Below are 23,585 nucleotides of genomic sequence, written 5' to 3'. Positions count from 1 at the left end.
CCAAGTCTTGGTCAAGTTCATCAATGGTTGTTACAGATTGAAATTGTATCATTTTCTTATTTATTGTGCTGTGATGCCGTCTACATACATTTGAATTTCTCCGTATGAATTTATAAATTGATTTCAGATATCATATTATATTAATAGTTCCAATCCTATTGTGCCGGATATTATTTCAAATGAATATTTTTTCTAATCTAACGTGAACTCCTATTTCATAATAATTACTGAAACTATTTTTATTATAAAAATGATCCTTTATATGTTATAATTTCTTGATTGTATATAAGTACATAATACAAAAATAGTATGTAGTAATAATAAACTTATGAGTTACCGAAAAAGGTATGAAGTAATAATATATTACAAGATTGTGTGTAGTTATTATATTTTGTGCGACAGGCAAATTATTATCTTTTTAAAGAAGTGCAATTGATTTACTTCATTCAAACTGATTATTACAACATGCTTCAATCTTAATAACTGAATATAGTATATTATTTACATAAAATTATCAAGATATTGTGCTCTTGAACATAAATTTCACCCTCTCTATCCCTTTCCAAAATCAAAGGTACTACCAACAGATGGAGGTTACTATAATTAAATGTTAAGATCCGATAAAAGTGAATCTCCAACAAATTACAACAATTGACAACAAGATGCTTAATTGTATTAAAAGGACTTAAGGTTGAAGTTGCTTACATTAAAATGGTTACCTGTTTCAATATGCTTGGTTCGCTCATCAAAAACAGAGTTAAGAGCAATAGAGGCGTAAGATCTTTCAAATAGACATTGATATATGCAAGTAACCACCTAACGCAACCAAATAATATCATAAGTAGTCAAACTCATGGCACGATGCTCAGCTTCTGTAGATGATTAATATATAACATCTTGTTTCTTACTCTTCCATGATATAAGTGAATCATCAAGAAAAATATACTACATGTCCTTTATATCTAACGTGAACTCCTGTTTCAAAATATACTCAACCAAATAATTTTTTTTATCTAACGTGAACTCCTGTTTCAAAATAATTACTGAAACTATTTTAATTATATATCAAACTGCTCCTTTATATGTTATGACAGTTCTACATGTCCCAAGTTTGAAAAACTTTAATGCAACCGTATTAAGTCACCACATATTTTATATATTTTATCTCTTAATTAACTTACCCAATCTAGATTTGTTTAAAAGAAAATACCAACTAATAGTTGGACAGAAATAAATACCTTTGCCAAATAGTTAGACATTTTGGGTTATTTATATTTTTTATAATCGCGATAGGTGAACACAGCATAGATTGGTGTAAGGAATAAAAAAAATGTTATAACTAAGATAGAATATGGTCAGTGAGATAATATTGTTAATTGCAGAGAAGTCAGAAGAAGGAAAGTTTTTATTGTGAAAAACAAAAATATGATGTTATAACTAAGCTTGCTATCGTAGATAAGCACGCAGGTGGCATAAGATCTGAGGCAGAGAGCATAACAACCAAATGTGAACGTAATGAACAATGTGAAATTAATGAGAGATGTAAATGCTTGATCATTGAGATAATCTTCTTTACTGCATAGGAGTTGATTTGATCTTCAATTAATGACGTATATGCTGAGAGAAGGGTAATGACGAATGAAGGAAAAATGATGAGTGACAAAACTAACGAACTGAGACGGTGCATCCGATAATAATTATTAATTCTGTAGCTGGCTCTATAAATAGCGTCAAGTGTTGGGTATTCTTCATCCCATCTCTCAAACAAATCAAGAAAACAACAAAGAGAAGTAAGAAACAACTGAGAATGTCTCCGAAACCTATTTTTCGGGAATACATTATTGGTTCAAAGGAAGTCCCACCAATTGAGGGTTTCCCGGTTGAAATCATCAACAGAAGAATCCCAGAATTTCATTTCATTTTGGCCTTTGCCGCAGAGGACTACGTTGAGGATGGTAGCGGGAAGAAAGTAGGGAAGGGAAATTTCAGTGCAAATTGGAACGTGACTAAGTTCAGCGCTAAAAAAATCAGAGAACTAAAGGAAGATTACGAGCATGTGAAGGTAGTAATAAGCCTTGGAGGTCGTGGCACCAATTTTCCATTCAATCCTCAAGACAAAGAAATATGGATTGACAATGCAAAGAAATCACTGAACCAGATAATCACGGTGCTGTACAAGTTTCATCATGAAACTGTGATTGATGGCATTGACATAAACTATGAGCACATAGAATCCAGTGAAGATGAGTTTGCTTACTGCATAGGCAAGGTGATAGATTATCTGAAAAGCAACATAAGTGGAGTGGTGGTTTCCATTGCTCCCTCATTCCCTGTGCTTTCCCACTACCAGCAGTTGTTCAAGGCTAATCCACACCGTATTCAGTGGGTGAACTACCAGTACTACGATCAGAAAGTCCCCAGCACACACGAATTTGTGAACCTCCACAAAACCCTAATTGACACCTTCGGTGTTGAGAAGCTCTTGGCAGGGTTCAGCACTGATCCAAACGACAAGGGTAACATATCTGCTGAGGTCTTCGTTGAGGGTGTCCTCCAACTCCTCGCTTCTGGTTCGCTTGCTGGAATCTTCGTTTCAGATGCTCAGTCCTCTCTCTTGTCTGAGCCTCCCCTCTACCTTGAGAAGAAGTCACAAGAGATCCTCACTGGAACCAATTAGCTCTTGTGCTCTTTGCTTTCCATGTATTATACCTCACGTACGGGTCACCCTCACACGCTATCATTACTACTACTACTAAATAAGACCCTTTTTACCTTCTTCTTGCGTGCTCTTTCTTTGTTCATGTTATGTGTGCCTCCTGTAATAAATAAAACCAAAATTTCCCTTTCTCTTCTATATATCCTAATCTTCTTTCTCTTTGCACTTCTTTCGTTTTCTTACTTCTCACAGTATCACAATCTAAAAGGTAAAAGGTAGTTCAGAGATTTTTTAACAGTTAAAACAACAACAAAAGGAAAGGATTTTGTTGTCGATCGTAAGGAGAAGATGAGAGGCGTCTAAAAACTATATCAGAAAATGGAATAAAGAGGAGTTCGGGATCTATATATAGAACACAAAGCATAATGTTGTCCAAATACTTAGCCACTTAGATCTAACCAATACTGTATTTACCTCCAACATGTAAGATATTCTAAGACCATAAACATTGATTCATTAATCTCAAATAACTAGGGTTAGCCAAACCGACACTAATTCATTACTAAATTTAAAATTAATTTTTGATTAAAAATCCACACTGATATTTTTTTATTTAAAATTAATTTTTAATTAAAATTTGACTCTAGTATTATTTATTTTAAAATATTGATTAACTCACATTAATATAAATATTTTTACTTCTTATTTTTTTTCCTAAAATAGTTAGTATTATTTTAGAATTGACTAAATCTATTTTATTAGTGTCTTTAAAGTAAACGCTATTATTTGACAACTAATTTTTCATTTACTTATGCTGGTTATCAACTTAATAACCAACTTACACATAGTACAAATTAAAATAAAAATAAATTTTATATTTGATAACTTAAAAAAAACACATTTTGCGTCTTAGATTAGCGTTGCTTCTAATAACATCACGTTTTGTCGGTATTATTGTTGAGTTTTTTTAACAGTTGAGGAAAGGATTTTGTTGTCGTGAGGAGAAGATGAGAGGCGTTGTTGGTCTCTTGTCAAGCGTACCAAAAGTCAACTGTAGTATAATAATTTTTAGTAAGAGTGTCAAACCCACGAGGAACGGAGTCAGTGAAAATTAATAATTATCTCAATCAGCATATGTACAAATATTTTAATTTGATTTGACATTAACTATTGCATACATAAAATTAATACAGTAAAAGTGGAAAAGTTTAGAAAAATACAGTAAAAGAAACTGAGATTGAATTTCATCTATCTCCCTTGTCTGTAATCTGGATGAATATAATATATAACATCTGAAAATACCAATATTGATGCACACTCAAAAAATCATTTATGCCGATCCCTCACGTATAAAATTCATAAGATTAGTTCCCTGAATATTGATTCCTCACATATTCAACAAACTATCCAGCATTACGGTCGAGTGTTAAAAACAATTGATATATTGAGATCTATTCCTAGCATCACAGTATATCAAGTATCATTGTTCAAATCAGATTTTCAGAAATACTTTCCAGTCAGATCTAAAAATCAAAATCAAAACATCTATTGATCAGATAGAAGTAAGCATTAAGAGCAGAACAATAATACCAATACTGAGTAAAACAGAAATGATATATATAAATATCACCAGATTACATCCAAGTTCGAGTAGATTACATTCAATCCCAAAGGAGAAGATTAGCCACTCATGGTAGCTATCAAATCCTAAGAACTAAAGAAGAAGAAGAAGAAATATGATCTGTGTTATGCTCCTGGTAGCAGCTCTGCAGCACGGATGCACTCCTCTTCCAAAATCTCCAGCTCCTTTCACTTTCTGATGCATGGAGAATATATACCCACGAAGTCTCGCTCAAGCTACTTAAGTCTCGCTTGAGCGAGACAACATTCTTCATCCCAAAGAAAGCCTCTCGCTTGGGCGAGATGTGCTGAAGCCAACATCTCGCTTAGGCGAGCAAGAGTACTTCAAGCTGAAGAAAGGATTCTCGCTTAGGCAAGATTGGCAGCATCTGAGCTCGCCTGGGCGAGAATGGCAGCAAGAGAGGGTCTCCAGTCTCGCTTAAGCGAGAGTCTGCGTCGCTTAAGCGAGAATGACGGCAGTGGCTTTAGCTTAGGCGAGAATGCTTTGGTTTGAGCGACCTTGACAGCATTTCTTCCCTATTTTCTTTATTTCTTGCTTTCTCCTTCATTCTTCTTGAGTTCTCTTTAATCTTTCCTGAAAAACACACAAAATAGGATCAAATGATTTCTTTAAATCAAAACTTGGAAGCATGTGATTGAAACTTAGATTTAGGGAGAATCAATATGAAATGAACACAAATTTAAAACATAAGTGCCAGAGTTTGTTATGAATTTTTACTGAATTTTGGCACTTATCGGGCGTCTAAAAAATATATCAAAAAATGGAATAAAGAGGAGTTCGTGATCTATAGAACACAAAGCATAATGTTGTCCAAATAATTAGCCACTTAGATCTATTGGATGACCAATAGAAATTAGATAAAGCAAGTAAGTAGGAGCACCAAGGTTTATTTGCAAAACTTAAATATATTGCTATCAAAATCATCTTTTTATATCAAACTACTCGTATATTATTATTCTGTGTTTGTTAAAACAGACACTAACAAGTAAAAATCAGCTTTAATTAACCAATAGTGTATTTACGTCCAACATGTAAGATATTCTATAAGACCACAAACATTGATTCTTTAATCTCAAATAAGTAGGGTTAGCCAAACCGACACTAATTCATTACTAAATTTAAAATTATTTTTTGATTAAAAATCGACACTGATATATTTTTATTTAAAATTATTTTTTAATTAAAATTTGACTCTAGTCTTATTTATTTTAAAATATTGATTAACTGACATTAATATAAATATTTCTACTTATTAACTTTTTTTTAAATTAGTTAATATTATTTTAAAATTGACTAAATCTATTTTATTAGTGTGTAAAGTATACGCTATTATTTGACAACTAATTTGTCATTTACTTATGCTGGTTATCAACTTAACCAACTTACACGTAGCAAAAATTAAAATTAAAATTAATTTCATATTTGTTAACTTAAAAAAAAAAAAGCATTTTGCGTCTTAGATTAGCGTTGCTTCTAATAACATCACGTTTTGTCGCTATTATTGTTTTGAAAACTAATTTGCAGTTTTTTATTATGTATATAATAATTTCTAATAAATTTATATCATTAAAGTAAGTATCTATAACTATATATAAAGGGGATTCCCTCTTTTGTGTCCACATTTCATAATTCCAACTTTACCCTTTATAATTTAATTATTTATTAAATTTTTAAAAATTAACGGTTACTTTTACAAGTTTTTATAAAATTATTTACTTATCTCCTTTTTCTTTTTTTCTCTTACTATTCATCAACAATTATTTTTCTCTTATTTTCTCCGTACATTTTATTTTATTTTTTATAAATATACTTTTATTTTGTTTATTAAATTAATAACATTACAATATCATCAATTATTAATATAATTCAAAAAATGCGTACACACAGGCGCGATAGCGCCTGTGTTTACACTAGTTTAAATATAAAAGCTTTTTTTATTTTTTATTTATATAGGCTAGATCGAGGTTGTAATGGTTATAGGTAGGGAGTCACGGGTGTGGGTAGAGTGATAATAGTTCTCCTATACTTTATTCATTAGATAAATATTCATTTCGTATCCATATTTATATTCGTATGTTATATAGGTACTGTATAATTTTTTTAATATCTATGAATATTTGTAAATATTTAAAAAAGATAAAAATAAATATTATAGAAGTGATTTAAAACATGTGGCCCCAAGGTGCATCCATCCATCACCATCTCTGGAGATTAAAATGGAGTGAAAATTATGACACTTCCACACTTATTATTCTTTATTTTGTTTCAACAACCTCTTAATTTTAGTACTCTGAACATGTTAAGTGCAGAGCAAGATATTTATTGTGATCTGCATTTTATCTAAACTATCTTCTTCTTTCCTATAAAAAAAAAAAAAAAAAACTCTTATATAACTATCCTTTTAACCTGTGCAATGACGCAGATATCATGCACTTTGTGTATAAAAATAACAAATAATATAAAAATGTTGTGAAAACGTACTGAAACTTTTTTTTCTTATTTATGATTTTGGAATAACACAGTTGTGCAAACTCACGTTGTTTTTGAACTTAAACTAAAGAAATTAACATGATGCAATTTACGATGAGTGACAAATGTTGAGTTGAAGCTGGTAAGACATCGTACAGGTAATTCGAAATGTAGTTGAGTCCCTCGTCACGTCTTGTCTCAACTTCAACTTTTGTTTGTTGAGAAAACTTATTAAATTCCCAACTATAATAATAAATGATCTTAAAATTCTACCACGTGCTTCTTCAGCTACCATCATTTTTACAACTAAAATGTGTTCTATATTGCATGGCCTAGTGTACTTTGTTAGGCCAAAGATTCAACAACCTTAAATGTGAGATTCAAAACTGTAATATTATCAATTACGAATATAATAATGACAACCTACTTTCAAATTCGATATCATAAGCAATTAGAAAGAGGGAAGAATTATAATGGAAAAAGAGAACAAACCAAAGGTTATCATGGAAGACAATGTGACTCAAGAGAGATAGAAAGAGAGAGATTGACATTGGTTGGAACTAGTTGGAAAACAAAATTGGTTCTTGTTTTCATTTATCCGTAACTTTAAAACACTTACATTTTATGGATTAAACAATATATAGAAAGTGAAAAACATAGTAATTATATAAGTTTTAAAAATAAATCTAGGCTTTAAAGTCTTAAAAAATTTATATTATCATTAGTCTAAACATTTCATTTATTTTAATATTTATTTACAAAGTTTAATTCAAAATTGTAATCATATAATAATATATAACTAATCAATTATTATTTTATTTTTTTAATCTTAATATTTGTAAATGGCACAAGTTGCATGTTAATGAGTTAGGCCAAAATGTGATTTTTACTCTTCTAATCACATGAAAAAATATTAGACAAAATATTTATAAATAAATGTAGTGCCTTCTAATTTTTAATATCACTCTCTCTTCCAAATGATAATTAATAAAAATCAAGGACAATCTCTTATCAGAATTACACTTTATCTTTAACGTTATTCTTATATGATCAATTATATGTCGTTGTTTCTTAAGTCAGAACAATGAAAAGATTGAAAATCCTAATCTTCGAAGAAAAATTTTGTATACACGTACAACATATTGCATGAAGGTAGATAACTTTTTTTTTTATATATTACAGAAAAAGGAACTGCTTGCTGTTATAACTACCTAAAAGCTAAGAAACAGAAAGATTAACATGAATAAATTGACATGCCCTGTTCTATATTCTTATCAGAGCTTAAAAGTGGCTTCTCATTTTTCTAAAATATGGCATGTGCAAAACTCATAACGTTGGTTTATTTCAGGTTCAACACAAGAAAATTTCACGGAACTGCCAACAGATCAATGACCTCAAATTGGAGAGGTGTTATGGAGGAAGAGTTAGAAAGTGGAAAGCAAGAAGAAACTCAGCACCCAGTTTGCATATACAGGGTTCCACATAACATGCGGAGGGTCGAACCAAAAGCCTACAGACCCAACAACATCTCCATCGGTCCTTGTCACCATGGAGCACCCCACTTGAGAAACATGGAGGATCTCAAGACAACATTCTATCGCCGCCTCTTCAACAATCATGCTAATCAACCCAAACTAGACCAGGCTTTTAAGTTCCTAGAGGAACAACAAACCAACGTTCGAAGATGTTACAACGAGGAGATCAAATTCAGCAGTGACGAGTTTCTACAAATGATGCTAGTTGACGGCTCTTTCATCGTTCAGCTCTTGAGGGATCTATCAGCGTGTGATTTCCAAAATGTCGCTCCTTGTCTCAGCCCATGGATGTTGCCCATCATTCGTCGCGAGATGATAATGCTTGAAAACCAGCTCCCCATGTTTGTTTTGAGCGAGTTGTTCGAGTTAACTAGTGTTGTTTCTGCTTCTTCAAGACCAAATCTCAAAGATCTTGCTCTTCGATTCTTTTATCCTTTGCTGCAGGTGGATTCGGATTATACACTGGATACTAAGAAAGCTGGTGAGTTAAGAGGGCTTCACTTCCTCGATCTTCTTAGGTCAGCCATTAGGCCAGATCTGGAGGGAGAAAAACCAAGAAACTTTCAACCTCACATGATTCGTTCTGTAACGGAGCTCATAGAGGCTGGTGTGAAGATCAAAGTAGATGAGAGTAAGCAGTTGCTTAACATAAGCTTTGGGAAAAAATGGGGTTTTCTAACAAGACAACTCACTGTTCCTCCTTTGTACATCAATGACCACAGAGGCACTGTGTTTCGTAACATAGTTGCTTTTGAGAACTGTCACAAGGATTGCAACCCTGATGTCACAACCTACTTGTTTTTCTTCAACGGACTCATCAACTCTGCACGTGATGTCTGTCTTCTTCATTACAAAGGAGTGCTTCACCATTCTCTTGGCAATGATAAGACTGTCTCTGAACTAATCAACAACATCACCAAAGAAATTGTTCTTGACAAACATAAGTCCTACTTGCACAAAGTGGTGAATGACGCAAATAAGTACTTTGCTTCCTTCTATGCGAGAAAAAGAGCTTCTTTAGTGCATCACTATTTAACCAGCTGGGTGGTGGGGGTTTCAACAATTGGTGCGGTGTTTGGTCTTTACTGCACTTTCATTCAGACTGTGCGTTCATTCGCAGATTCATTGGAAGCCTTTAAAAACAAAAGCTTTGGATCTGTCATTCTAGATATTTTTTGTGTGCCATTTTGTGGTATTCGTTGGCTTTGGAATGAACGTAAATCTATTAGCCGTTGGGTTTGGAAAAAGGCAAAAGAGATCCTCACTAGATCCGATTAGGTATTCTGGATCATCACGATACAACAACACTGTGCTCTTTGCTTTCCATGTATTATATGTGAGGGGCCACTCTCACAAGCTGTGATTACTCATAGTCCATGTGCTGCCAAATAAAACCCTTACCTTCTTGCGTGCTCTTTTGTTTTGTGCGTGCCTTCTGTATTCACTCCTTCTAAATAAGATTTCTGTCTCTCTTCTCTCATTGTTTGTATGCTATTACTACTTACTTACCTTTGCACTTATTTTATTTTCTCACTTCTCACAATATCCCAATTTGTATATCCACCCATTGTCCCAGCATCGTCAATTTGTGCACTGGTAAGCTACACTTATTATCATTCTTAATCGGATACCTATCATAATAAGTCTGATTTACAATGACAGGTTTCTGCAGTATCATAAAAAATACGTATTTTTTATGACTCCTGAAACTATGATACCAAGATACCTGTCATAGTATACTCATTTTACCTGTCATTATAAACTCATTTTCCAGTAGTGATGGGTGTGTCTGTGTGTCTATCTTGCGCGTTTCAGCTCAACTTTGTTGATAACTAATACTCGGGTTCCACCTATTTACTCTTCCACATCTCATCCACTACAGTTTATTAAGAAAAACAACTTAAAAACCTAAAATAGAGAAATTGTATGTGAAACCAAAGCGAGTTCAAGAATCAATTACGGGTGAAAAAAAAATCGTATATTAAATATGTTCTACATTATTAGTTCACAAATAAGATAAATACAAGAGTAGAGTTTCTTATGCTATAATATTATTATCTTTTACTCTAATCCTTTATTATCATCACTTATATTGTGTTATTTTGGTGTTAAGATTTTTAGACAAACTTATTATAAAAAAGATAGTTATGTCTTGGAATGACCATAAACAACTTACTGTGAGAAAATAAATTTTATCTTGCTAAATCTAGTGGAAATGTTGATTTGTGGGAGTGTGTTGGACATCCACTTTTTTTGCAAATTTGTTTTATGTTATATATAAATTGTTAGATTTATCTTGGTGGGAGATGACCATACAATACAATTATATACATATATTCTTTGTAATATTTTGGGTCTATAGAAATAATAAAATGCATTTCATTATGTTTTGTTATATGTGGAGTTTAAATGTTACTTGAGGGTTGTATATTAAAAAGAGATTTAGTATTATAAGTTCTTAGTTCTTATTTTCTCTGGTTTTTTATAGTTGTGTTTATGAGTTGAGACATCTCTAATGTCTCATTCTTTTATTTATATATAATTATTGTCGATAAAAAAAAACGTGTGAAAAAGAAAGTATTACCATTCCTACAACATCGTCGAATAAAGCCACATGGTTTCACTACAAGAAAATACTTCATTAGTAACCAATTTTAGTGACCAAAAGTTGTTAGTTACTATAATTATTAATTTAGATACATGTTTACAAAGTAAAAAAGTCATTGGTTACTAAAATAGTTACTATTATGAATAAAAAATTAAAATTGGTCACTAAATTGGTTTTTAAAATTAGTTACCATAGTTTTGACTACTAAAGAAAACTGGTCACTAAAAATTAACTACCTAAGTTTTGGCTACCAAAATAACTTAGTTACTAAATTGCTCTCTAATTAATTAGTGACAAATTTAGTGACCAATTATAATTTTTTATTTATATTAGTGACTATTTTAGTAACCAATAAATTTTAATTTTGTAAATTGGTATCTAAATTGGTCACTATAGTGACTAACAACTTTTAGTCACTAAAATTGGTTACTAATAAGACATCTTCTTGTAGTGTTTGAGAAAAAATAAATAAATATCGTCTTTCTTCAACAGAAAGGTTGAGGAGTAAGAAAAATAATAGGCTTAAATAGTCATTTGGTCCTAGTTTTGGTCGACTTTTTTCACTTTGGTCCTATTTTTGAAAATGTTTTCAATTTGGTCCAACTTTTTGTTATATTTTTTCAATCAAGTCCTTTTTGCTAACACCGTTAAGATAGTTAACGGATGTGAACAGTAACCGCCACGTGTCATTTTGTGATTTTTTTATTTATTTTTTATTTATTTTTTTAATTTTTTTAATTTTTTAAAAAAAAATTAAAATTTTTTTTAATTTAAAAAAAATGTACACGTGTCAAGCCCATATTTTTGTGACTTTTTATTTTCTTTTAAATTTTTTAAATTTTTATTTTTAAATTTAATTTTTTTAATTTAAAAAAATCCACGTGTCAAGCTAATATCATGCCACGTGTCAGAGTCAGTTTTTTATATTCAATTTGGTCCCAATATTCGTTAATTGTTTTCAATTTGGTCATAATTTTTTTTTAAATTTAACATTTTTGTTCCTCTCCAAATTGAGACAAAATTTAATTTGTATATATTAAAACGCATATTTTTGTTAAATATTTTTAATTTAGAATTAGCGTTAGTTTAAAATTAAAACGAAAAAAAAACAATAACACCATTAATTTAAAATTTTAAGAGGTTAAAAATATTTAATTTTAAACCAACTCTAATTTTAAATTAAAAATATTTAATAAAAATATGTAGTTTAATAAGAATATTCATATAACTGCAATTAAGCCACATTTATATATAAATTATATTTTGTCTTTGGAGAGGAAAAAAAAACTAAGATCAAATTGAAAACAAATAACGAATATTAGGACCAAATTGAATATAAAAATATGACTCTAACACGTGGCATGATATTAGCTTGACATGTGAATTTTTTATAATTAAAAAAATTAAATTAAAAAAATAAAAAATAAAAAATCAATAATGACACGTGGCATAATATGAGCTTGACACGTGTACATTTTAAAAAAAATTAAAAAAATTAAAAAAAATTAAAAAAAAATTAAAAAAATCACAAAAAATCACAAAATGACACGTGGCAGTTACCGTTCACATCCGTTAACGATTTAGACGGAGTTAACGGAAAGGAATTGATTGAAAAAATATAACGTAAAGTAGAACCAAATTGAAAATAATTTTAAAAATAAGACCAAAATGAAAAAAGTCGACCAAAACTAGGACCAAATGACTATTTAAGCCAAAATAATATAAAGTTGGAAGGTATATCTTTCTTATCACTATTATCTCATCATAATGCAAAGTTAAGTTAACGAAGTATATAATGAAGATGAAGTAAAATAAGTAGTGTGGGAATATTTTGGAACAAGTTCACGGATACTGCTTTAGTCCCATACAAATTTTCTGTAGACCCTTTTCATCTTTTGTTGTCTTTCTAGTTTTGGATGTACTGTTTTATATGGTATTGATGTCAAACTTTTGCATCCATTATACAGATATAGATATTTTGTAAAATGATTAGAGCATTATTCTGGATAAGTAGTGTGGGATTGTGAGAAAAGCCAAAGTCCTAATTTTACTTTAATGCTGGGTTTATAATCGTGGGATATTTTGAAAAAGCACGTTAAGGAGTTTTATATCCACCGTTTTTTGTCCATATAATGCAAAATACCTTATATACAAAAATACCAAAAGGAGAAAACCTTCGAGGGTTAAATAAGTATAGTCCAATATCTTTGGTAGACAATTTGTATATGATAGTCTCTAAAGTTTAATCAAATAGAATGAAGAAAAGAAGTCTCCCATGGGAGGAAATTTATTTTGATATTTACTTTTCATTTTATAAAAAGGAGCACAATGTATCCTTAAGAAAAACACCTTAGAATCTAGTATTTTTTCTTTTTGCTTTAAAGCTTGAGAGAAAAAATTAGAGAGGATATTATTTTCCCTTTTAAGGTTTTTTTGTAGTTGTTTTTCCTAAAAAATGGTGTTATTTTTTCTCCTTGGAGCTATGCTATACAATTTTGTTTTCTTTTAATAAAATTATATTATGGCCAATTCTCTATTTTATTCCTTTTATTTTAGTCTATACCTAGTGGTATCATAGCCTAGTTGGCTTGGTTTTTAATTATATTTTGCTACTATGTTGTTATTATAATAGTGTTGTAGAAAAGTTTGAGTATGCTCTATGATTATAGTTAGTCTAATATTTCACATAAGATAAGAATTATTCTCAATACTAGGTATTGTGTGGTAGTGTGAAAGTGTGTCTCTTTAGAAAAGTTTTTGCTAGAAAATACATTGTAAATGTGTCCATTAGTGATTCACCTCTCCTTTGTGAGAATTTACTAGTTCATGATTTTTTTTTTCTAGTATTTGTATCGAGATAATGCATATGTTGATTTTAAAATCATAACAACAAAACATGATATAGAGAAGTTCAATGAGAATAATTTCTCATTGTAGAAATTAAAAATGGAGACAATTTTGAAAGAACAATGTAGAAGCAATTAAATAAGAATATTTGGACATCACACATCAAATGTAGAAATAAATTAATGAAAAGGCTGTCGAAAATTTACACTTAACAATGACAAATCCAGTTTTATCCGGTATTTATTTTAGATAGCATCAGTTAAATTGAAACTGATTTTATTATTTATTTAAGTCAGTGTAATTAAGGTAACCCTAATATAATACGTTTCTTGTATTTGGTAGCATACGATAATTTATATGTTATGAATTGAATTTGTATCCTTTGTGAGAATGAATAGAAATGTAGGTAATTTTCAATTCAAATGTTCAAATTTAAAAGTGACAAATGTTCTCACTAAGTATTCCCTTTTCTAAAATTTTTATATAAATATCTTTTTACATTCATCTCTTCATCCAAACTCATAATTTTTTCTCACTTATCTCTTTTATTCACACTCTATCTTTTTCATTAATACTTGTCTCCTTCATCAACTCTCCTATTTTTCATTTACTACAATTTATTACACACTTAATAAAATTAAACCACAATCACTAGTGCAAAAAGAGAAATTAATGACGTCATAATAAATTACACCTCTCATGATTGACCGGTGGTATTTTTATAATAAAAAGTAATTGTTATTATAATAAGAGTTGTCGTCATTCTCATTCATTTATCCCATGTAGTAGCGTGGTCGTCTCCTAAAGTCGCACCGTAGTCTTAGTCGCGCCTTCATCGTACACAATCGTGCCTTCGAGATTATTGACCCATTGAACTCACACTCACGTTTGGACTATTGGAGCTCACCTTGTTACTTTGCTTCAAAGTTGATTCGCCACAACCATTCGAGCTTGCAACAATCTCCAACGAGACCATTGTTGTCTATGTCGACGGGGATTGAAACCCCACCATTGTCGGTGTCAGTGATTCTGCTCATGCGTCTCTTTCCTCTATTTCATTTTTGTTTTCTTATTTGGACACTGATGAGATGCACTGATTCACGAAATGACGGAGTATTTTTCGTTTCACCGATGTAGAATTTCCATTTTAATGGTGATTCAAACTTTTGATGCATTAGATACTGTGGGAGCTAAGTTCCTGATTGGGATTTTGGGTGGAATTACAACTCTTATATAAAATATCTATCATAATAAGTCAATATTACTATGACAGATTTTCATTGCATCATAAAAAAAACGTATTTTCTATGATTTCCACAACCATAATACCAAAATACTTATTATAGCAAGTCCTTCTTAATTATCACAAAAAATCATTTTGTGTTAGTAAATCATAATTTGGATATTAGAAATTAAAATATTGATCCATCCAAATTACAAAATGTTAAAATTTGCCCATCAAATTAAATATGCTTGTCAAATTACTTTATATATATAATATAACTTTTCTATTTAATTAAGAATCATATTTTAAAAAATTGAACTAAACTATATGGGAACACTTCTCTTTTAATATTTTAATATAATAAGGTCTTCAATGTGTATTCCGTTAACATTGAATAAAAAAAAAGATAATTTTTCTGAATAGGATGAATTAACTAATATAGTATTTTGACGTGAAAATTGAGAGAAGTGAGGCACGCAAGGTGACGTAAAAGGGTACTCTCTTCTTTTCATAAAGTCATTTGTGGTCCAATGTGTTCTGTTTCCTAATCAGAACCAAACAACTGTCATCTTCAATTATTAACCTCAATTCATGGACCACTACCTATCCTCTGAACATGGTACAAACATTGCGCCTGCGATGGCTTCACCCATGTTCTTGAATTCAATTATTTTACCCCGGTCAAAGTGTGAAAAATGAAAAGATTACCTAGAAAAATTAAAAACAGCATAATAAAGTATTAAAAAATATAAAATATATATTAAACCTTTTCCGCATTGTTAAAGTGATTTCAAAAAACAATTATATAAAAATCGATTATATTTTAAATATAAAATTATAACAAAAAAATCTCATGAACGATTAATTTTAATGATCAAAGTCATTATCATTATAATAATTATTATAATGATTAATTTATATATTAACATATAAAATAAAAAAATTATTGGTTACGTAATTATAACTATATTATAAATACAAAATTATAAGTGGTTCTAAATTAATTTCTAAAATTTAACTATCAAAGTTTTAATTAGTAAAAATTTGGTCACTAAACATTAGTTACAAAGGTATTTATTATAAAAGGAATTTGTTTCTAAATTAGTCTGTAGTTAATTAGTGACAAATTTAACGACCAATTATAATTTTTTATTCATAATAATGAGTACTTCAATAATCAATATTTTTTTATTTTATAAATTGGTATTTAAATTGATTATTACAGTGACTAACAATTTTTAGTTACTAAAATTGATTATTAATAAAATATTTTTTTGTAGTGAAATTAACTCATAAGTAGTAATCGATTATTTCATTATATTTAAATTATGCGTATAAACTTTTTTCCGACACTTACATTTTATCATAAGTTGGTTTGAAAAAGTGTGACATAAGTTGAAATTTGCAAAAGGCAAAATAGAACTATATAATGAATTGAAATCTGAAATTTCACATGATTGATTATACCAAACTATCTCATTGTGACTTTAGACAGATCAAGATGAAATTTAAATAACATTTCAAGCAACACTATAATAAAATAATTATATTACAGACCAAATCTATTTTATTTAAACAAAACTTTTTAGCTGATAAAAGAAACTAAATAAGCCTTGAAGTGGTTGAGACATGCTATATATAAGAGATAAAATGTGTGGCCTAAGAAATTAATGCATAGTTTGTGGAAGAGTTTGAAAGGTGAAAAGGGCGTAATATTAATATATTTAGGTTAATAGTTTGAAGAGTCCACTTTCCTTTGATTTTTGTCTGTTACTGTATTATATTCATGGACGGTCGACAATGGCAAAGCATCAATAATTGGCCCACATAAAGCATCATGATAACAATTCCTGAACATTGTTATCTTTTGAGTCTTTCTCAATTCTCATGTTGCTCTTCTTCCTCACTCATAAATTAATGGTTTTCACCAAACACAGCAATCTGGTTTTGAAACCGTGAAGAATGTAAAGATAAAACAAAGTGGTTTCATCTTAGTTCTGTCTGTTCGAAAACTGATTCAGGTAAAATCTCATATTCTTTTCTCTAATCCTTGCTTAATACCTCTTTATCTTCTGATTATTTTAGGGTTCATCACTCCCCTTCACCCCTTTGTGAAATCCTAACAATTTTACCCAGAACTGCTTCTTCTATTACACCTTACCGTATTGATTCCACTTTTGTATGCAGAAACTAATTAAGTCTTTCTATTACACCTCTTCTCAGGTATCTTTTTTTTCTCATTCAATCTGTAACATTTTAATGTAGTTTATGTTTTTGTTTTGAAGTAGTTTATCTTATATTTTAGTGTACACTGGTTTTCTGTGAACCAACTTTAATTAGCATAAGGAAAGATTGCAGAGACTTGATATCTATGGAATAACTGAATGAGTATCGATAGGTTTTGCTTTTGAGGTTTGTACAGCGAAGACTTCAGGTTTTGTTGGGTCAATGTTCAAAAACATTGAAGTAAAAAGATGATAATGACTCTTATTGGCAGAATATTATATTAATAATTTCAAAATATTTTCTCCTACGTTATACTTTTTTTTTTCTTCTTTTTATACTTAAAATAGTTTTTTTAAAAGATGTATGTATGATATGTAAGAAAAGAAAAACTTGCATTCGTAATATAAAATGATATTCTCATACTGTTTCTAAAAGATAAAATAATTTGAGAAAACTTTAAAAAATTGAGGGTGTAATTTACTCAATTATATATTATATGGTGTTTCATCAAAGAGGATGTGGATTTACTGGGTGACATCGGGTAAGTAACGTTTGATATTTTAACTAAAATTATTTTCCTAAATTCATGGCATCAGGTATGTTCGTGTCGTATGTTTTTCAGTTATTTGTAGGATTATTATAAAATATTAAAAAAATGATTATTAAAATAAATAAAACGAAAAAGGCTGTTAAGTAGTAGTTGTTTTAAAATTGAGGAATTATTTATTAATTTAATGATAGAAAGAGAGAAGCGCGATAACGACTCCTCACCAACACCTCTCTAATATCTGCATTTTAAGTTCCTTTATACCACCAATTCTTCTACTTTCACACGTTATTTATTTGTGGAACCTACTAATAAAAGTAAAACTAATAGTACTAATCATATCCCCAAATACCATCAACTTGTTCGGATTTGTAGAGTTTTTGAAAATACGAGATATATGAGATATATGAGAGTTATATGTAATATGTTATACAGAGGAACATATTTTTGTATTTTATTGATATACCCTATATATAGAGCAAAATATTTAGAATATCTCACTCCTAATCTAAAATAATAACTAATTTCTAAAACTGAAATATATCTCTAAAACTGAAATATTTCTTTAAAACTGAAATATTTCCTAAAAACTAATTTAAATAAAAAAAGATATTAAGTAATATTCTCAACACAACTATCGATATAATTACGATAAACATTTCGCTCAAGTTTCCATCTTAATTTTAAAAATTTAATGCGGATTTAATTGGGATACAAATTTATAAAATTTTAAGAGTCATATTACACTATGAAATATTATGAGTTATATAATATAATTACAATATAAAATATTATGAATGTTGAAAAATTTTAAAAATTATAAAAATATGAGAGATATAAGATATATAAGATATATGATAGATATAAAATATGTCATAAAAAGGAGAACTTGTTAAGTGTAACAAAATATAAAGTAAAATGATTTTATGAGATTTTTTCTAAAAATAAAGTCACAAAACTATTTTTCTGAAAATTTTTCCTTTCCAAATATGGATTTAAACAGAATGTAGATTTAAATGAGTACGGATTTAAATAAATGTTTCCTGTACTTATTTTATTATTTATTTAAGTTATTGTTTATTAAATTAACGCAAATTTTATGAATATTTGTATTTTTGTCCTAATGAATAAACGTTGTACATTATTTTTAATTTAGAAATTTATATTTAAAGTAGATAAATCTAATATGTTTTTTCTCTCTCATTTTTTTATATAAATTTTTTACCGTTTAGATTTTCTTTTTCATTCATATTTATCTCTTTGGTTCATACTCATAATCTCCTTTGTTCATATTCTTCATCAATATTCATCTCTTTTATTAATATTTCCTTTATTTAAATTTATTCATTTCATTTACACTTATCTCATTTATCTAGACTGATAATATTTTCTTCATTATTTTTTATATGTTATTCTTTTTGAAAATAATTTAATACTGTTTTATTATCGTATGTCATGATCAATTTAAAGTTTAATTCACATATAAATTATAATTCTTTATTTTTAATAAAAATTATTTTAAATATTAATAATTTTTAGTTTATAAATTAATATCTAAATTAATTATTACTGATTATTTTTGCGTGTAAAATTGATTAAAAACAATTATTATTAAAAATTGAAAATCAAAAACAAGAAACATATATAGTTATATATGAGTACATATATCTTTTTGTTTCTTTTTTTCATTTGAGAAAATTAAGTTAACTTTTTTCCGTACTTTTATTCCTTTCCGAAGCTGATATATCTTCAAGAAGACACACCCTAAAATGCTTCCTCATAAGTATAAAGATTTGATGTTTGTTTTACAGAAACATGGACACCGTACATGCGAACCCTGCATCGTCATCACCACAAACACATGTTGTTCAGATTGCTTCAGCTGATCAACTTCCACACCCTTCTCGTCACATTCTTCAAGATAGAAGTACTCACTCTTCCTCCTATAGTTTTGTTCTTGTATAATATATAGTGTCTCTGTAGCTGCATAACGCAACACTAAAAGCATCCTTATATTTTACAATCATATGTTTATTTTGCAAACCATACAGTATCATAGTAGAAGGTGAACCTCGCATAGGTTGTAAGAGATTATTCTATCTTATTCAGTAGTTTCAAATTCCAGTGTTAGGAGTGAGATTAAAACAATATGGAGGGAGTACCAAAGAGGGTGATTGTCAAATGCAAAATCAATAATGCAGATGAACATATATAACATTTTTATATATGTTATTAAACTAATGCTTTCTTCAACTGAAGAAAATTTGGCACTGCAATTTCTTCAGGTGAATACTTGCAGAAATGTGTACCCCTTTATAAGCTAGCACTGAGAGGTGATTGGAATGAAGCCAAGCGCATGATAGATGAAGACACTAGTCTCTTAAACGCAGCCATAACAAGGGAATGGGGTACACTACTTCACGTTGTGGCAGGAACAAACCATGTTCACTTTGTGAATCAATTGGTTAAGTTACTTAACCCAGGTGATCTGGAACTGCGAAATTTCAATGGAAACACAGCGTTTTGCTACGCTGCTGCATCTGGAAACATGGAAATTGCTGCTACGATGATCAAGAAAAATGAAGGCTTACCCAAAATCAGGGGCGGAGCAGAAGCCACTCCTCTTTACATGGCTGTCTTGCAGGGAAAAGGTGAAATGGCAAGGCATCTTTACCCTCTCAGTACCAACATTTTAGAAGAAGATGACTTCACCATGCTGTTCTTCCTCTGCATAAAAACTGAGTTGTATGGTGAGTTCATTTTCCTTAGTTCTTCCTTCATTCATCAAATGGTTTCTCAATTGAAACGAGTTTTTGTATTAAAGACCGAGAAGAAATAGATCTTAATTTGATCACACAATTTGCAGATATAGCTTTGCAAATTGTACAAGAACACCCAATGCTGGCATTGGCAAGGGATGAGAACAACGACACAGGCTTGCATCTCTTGGCTCGAAAGACTTGTTGTGGTTTTAGTGTTCGTGGTGAATGGTATCTTCCAAACCAGATCTTGAACTCTGGTAAATTCTTACAATCACCGTTACCTACTTCGAAAACTAGGATATTGGGTTCATATTCATTTTTGTTTTCGCCTCCTCATATCTAAAACAGTTTTCAAATTAGAATTATCAATCAAGATTTCTTTCAACTTATCTTCAAAAGCTTATATTCAAAATTAATGACTAAAACTACTTTTAAAAACTAAATTAAGCGCATGTCTCAGGCATGAAGGCAACTCCATTCGTCGAACTTGTTGAGCGTCTTTGGAGAATTCTTTTCGACCAAGATTACGATGAAACAGAGTTGAGGGCTTTCATAAGTCATCCATCACAAATAACATTTGATGCTGCACAAGTTGGAAATTTTGAATTCTTAGATACACTTATGAGGTCATACCCTGATTTATTATGGGAAGTGGATCAAAGAAACCGAACCATAATTCACATTGCTGTTCTCCACCGCCATTCAAAAATCTATAGTTTAATACACGGACTAGGCTCCATCAAAGATTTCATAGCAACTTTTGAGGACGATGAAAGAAACAACATATTGCATTATGCTGCTATGTTGTCACCTCCAGACAAACTCAGCTTAATTTCTGGAGCAGCTCTTCAAATGACACATGAATTACTATGGTTCCAGGTATACTCCCCAATTCTCAAAATAGATTTGTCTCTCATACAATCATGATCTTTGTATATCACATAGTATGACATTATACTCTGACTTAGTAAGAAAATCATTATACTTTGATATGGCAGGAGGTGAAGAAAATAATGCTGCTGTTAAATATAGAGAAGAAAAACGGTGAAGGCAAAACTCCTCGTGAAATATTTGCTGAGAAGCACAAAGAACTATTATCAAAGGCAGAATCATGGACAAAGAGCACAGCCATTAACTGCATGCTTGTATCTGCACTCATAACCACAGGAGTTTTCACTGCTACATTTATGGTACCTGGTGGCAACAACAAAAAAACAGCAAATCCTAACTATTTGCAGGAACAAGCATTCCTCGTATTTTCATTATCAGTTGCATGTGCACTGATATCAGCATCAGCTTCCATACTAATGTTCTTGTCCATCCTCATTTCAAGTTATGCAGAGGATGAATGTTTCAAGTCCCTCCCTTACAAGTTACTCTTTGGTATGGTCACACAAATCATCTCCATCACAACCATGATGATATCGTTCAGTGCTGCTATTTACATAACATTTTCTCATGGTTTAACGCGGGTTCCGTTTTCTATTTTCGTGCTTTCGTTTCTGCCATTGCCCTTGTACAAACCACTATGGTCAGATATTATTTATTCTTCTTATATTTGTATGTCTCTATTTTGGCCTAGAAAATAAATCCCTGGCTGGAAATGCTGAGGCCATATTTAAGTTGTTGATACGTGCATAGCTTATAACTTGTAGTCGTATATGCTCTATTAATTTTTTAGTTTTTTTTATAGTTTAACTTCATAGCTTGACTACTTACTCATAGTTAATTAAAATAATAAAGGATAATAATATTTTAATCTAATTTTTTTATTTACGTTTAATTTATTACTTCAATCATTTTGATATCATCACATTATTAAAAAAATTCAAAATAAATAACTAAAAGATGATTAAAGTAATAAATTAAAAAATAGATCAAGCTATCATTATCTAATGAATATTGATGAAAAGTATTACAACAAAAAAATAAAAAATAGAAAAACAATATCTCATATCTCATGTATATAAATATGTTATTATATGTCGATAAAAAAAAAAAATCAAACTAAATTTTTCAATTTTTCGATTTTGAGTAGGGCGATCGAGGGTGAAGGCAGTTCAGAATAGAGGGAAACATATCCTTTTATTTCTCTTACCTTTTTATAGTGAATATGATCTATGGAAAATATTTAGGGATTGGAAAATGTTCTTTTGGACAATCCATACCTATATACTTCTATACGTGTATGGTAGAAAATCTCTACCTCATCAACTCTTCGGTTTCAAATATGTTTTAGCTTATCTATTTCCAAAATTTTCAGACACTTGATTTTCTTTGCTCCCAAAATTTAGAATAATGAAATGTTGATCAGTCTTGTATTGTAATGACCTTAATTCATAAATTATGAATATTCGATATACAGCTCATAACTTTGTTGTTGTTGAGAAATTGTAATTTTATACATATGATATTGGTTTTACATATATAAGGTATTTGACACTACTTTTATCATAAAACTTTAAAACAATGATATTACGAGTCTTTACTTTTATATAATGTTTAACTTTGTCTAATATATTCAATTTAAAATTTTGATTCATGCTTGAACTATTCCTAACACTTGTAACTAAGAACACATGGTTAATAGTTTTCTCATTTAATCCACACATGATACGTATATTCATCTTCATATTCTAGACAAAAGAAATATATAAAAGATTTCATTTGTGTTGATTAAAATATAATTAAAATTATTATTATTATTATTATTATTAAATTATATTATATTTATATAAACAAATATTACCTAACAATTAAGTTTAAAGAGTTAAATTATAATCAAATGCATTTCTGATAAAATACTTATGGTGAATAACTTTTTTATTTTTCTATTTATGATGATATTGGAATAGTGAGTCTTCTTTCGTTACCAAGGAATGCCCTAACTATTCTTAGGTTTTTTAATCTTTTTTCTTAAATCTCTCATTTTTTTTTTCTTTTCAATAAATTCTGATGGTTTTCACTGAAAAATAAATGCTATTATTATAGGAAAACATTAAATAGAAATATTGAAGGAATCCCAAAACTTTAGCGCATTTAAATAGAAGAACATAAAAATGTGAATG

General features: G+C 29.7%; 3 protein-coding genes across 3 annotated transcripts; all 3 read left to right on the top strand.

The window, feature by feature from the left end:
* The first annotated feature begins 1,756 nt into the window (after positions 1 to 1,756).
* On the top strand, positions 1,757 to 2,856 carry LOC114164250 (chitinase 2-like). The gene has a single exon (XM_028048846.1). The coding sequence runs from the start codon at positions 1,808 to 1,810 to the stop codon at positions 2,675 to 2,677; it is 870 nt and encodes a 289-aa protein (XP_027904647.1). The 5' UTR covers positions 1,757 to 1,807; the 3' UTR covers positions 2,678 to 2,856.
* Positions 2,857 to 7,940: 5,084 nt separating this feature from the next.
* LOC114164600 (UPF0481 protein At3g47200-like) lies at positions 7,941 to 9,735 on the top strand. The gene has a single exon (XM_028049325.2). The coding sequence runs from the start codon at positions 8,078 to 8,080 to the stop codon at positions 9,578 to 9,580; it is 1,503 nt and encodes a 500-aa protein (XP_027905126.1). The 5' UTR covers positions 7,941 to 8,077; the 3' UTR covers positions 9,581 to 9,735.
* A 7,049-nt stretch (positions 9,736 to 16,784) lies between these two features.
* On the top strand, positions 16,785 to 22,149 carry LOC114196014 (uncharacterized). Its single transcript, XM_028086501.2, has 7 exons — positions 16,785 to 17,003; positions 17,170 to 17,205; positions 19,567 to 19,682; positions 20,041 to 20,505; positions 20,622 to 20,774; positions 20,978 to 21,396; positions 21,516 to 22,149. Exons 3-7 carry the CDS (start codon positions 19,571 to 19,573, stop codon positions 22,104 to 22,106), a joined length of 1,740 nt encoding a protein of 579 aa, XP_027942302.2. The 5' UTR covers positions 16,785 to 17,003; positions 17,170 to 17,205; positions 19,567 to 19,570; the 3' UTR covers positions 22,107 to 22,149.
* Positions 22,150 to 23,585: the final 1,436 nt, after the last annotated feature.

The sequence above is a fragment of the Vigna unguiculata genome, chromosome 9 (assembly GCF_037176805.1).
Source record: "Vigna unguiculata cultivar grain cowpea cultivar isolate G323 ecotype 2 chromosome 9, ASM3717680v1, whole genome shotgun sequence".
In the NCBI taxonomy this organism is placed as follows: domain Eukaryota; kingdom Viridiplantae; phylum Streptophyta; class Magnoliopsida; order Fabales; family Fabaceae; genus Vigna; species Vigna unguiculata.
The sequence above is the reverse complement of the archived record's forward strand: the minus strand, read 5'-3'. Positions and strand labels throughout refer to the sequence as shown.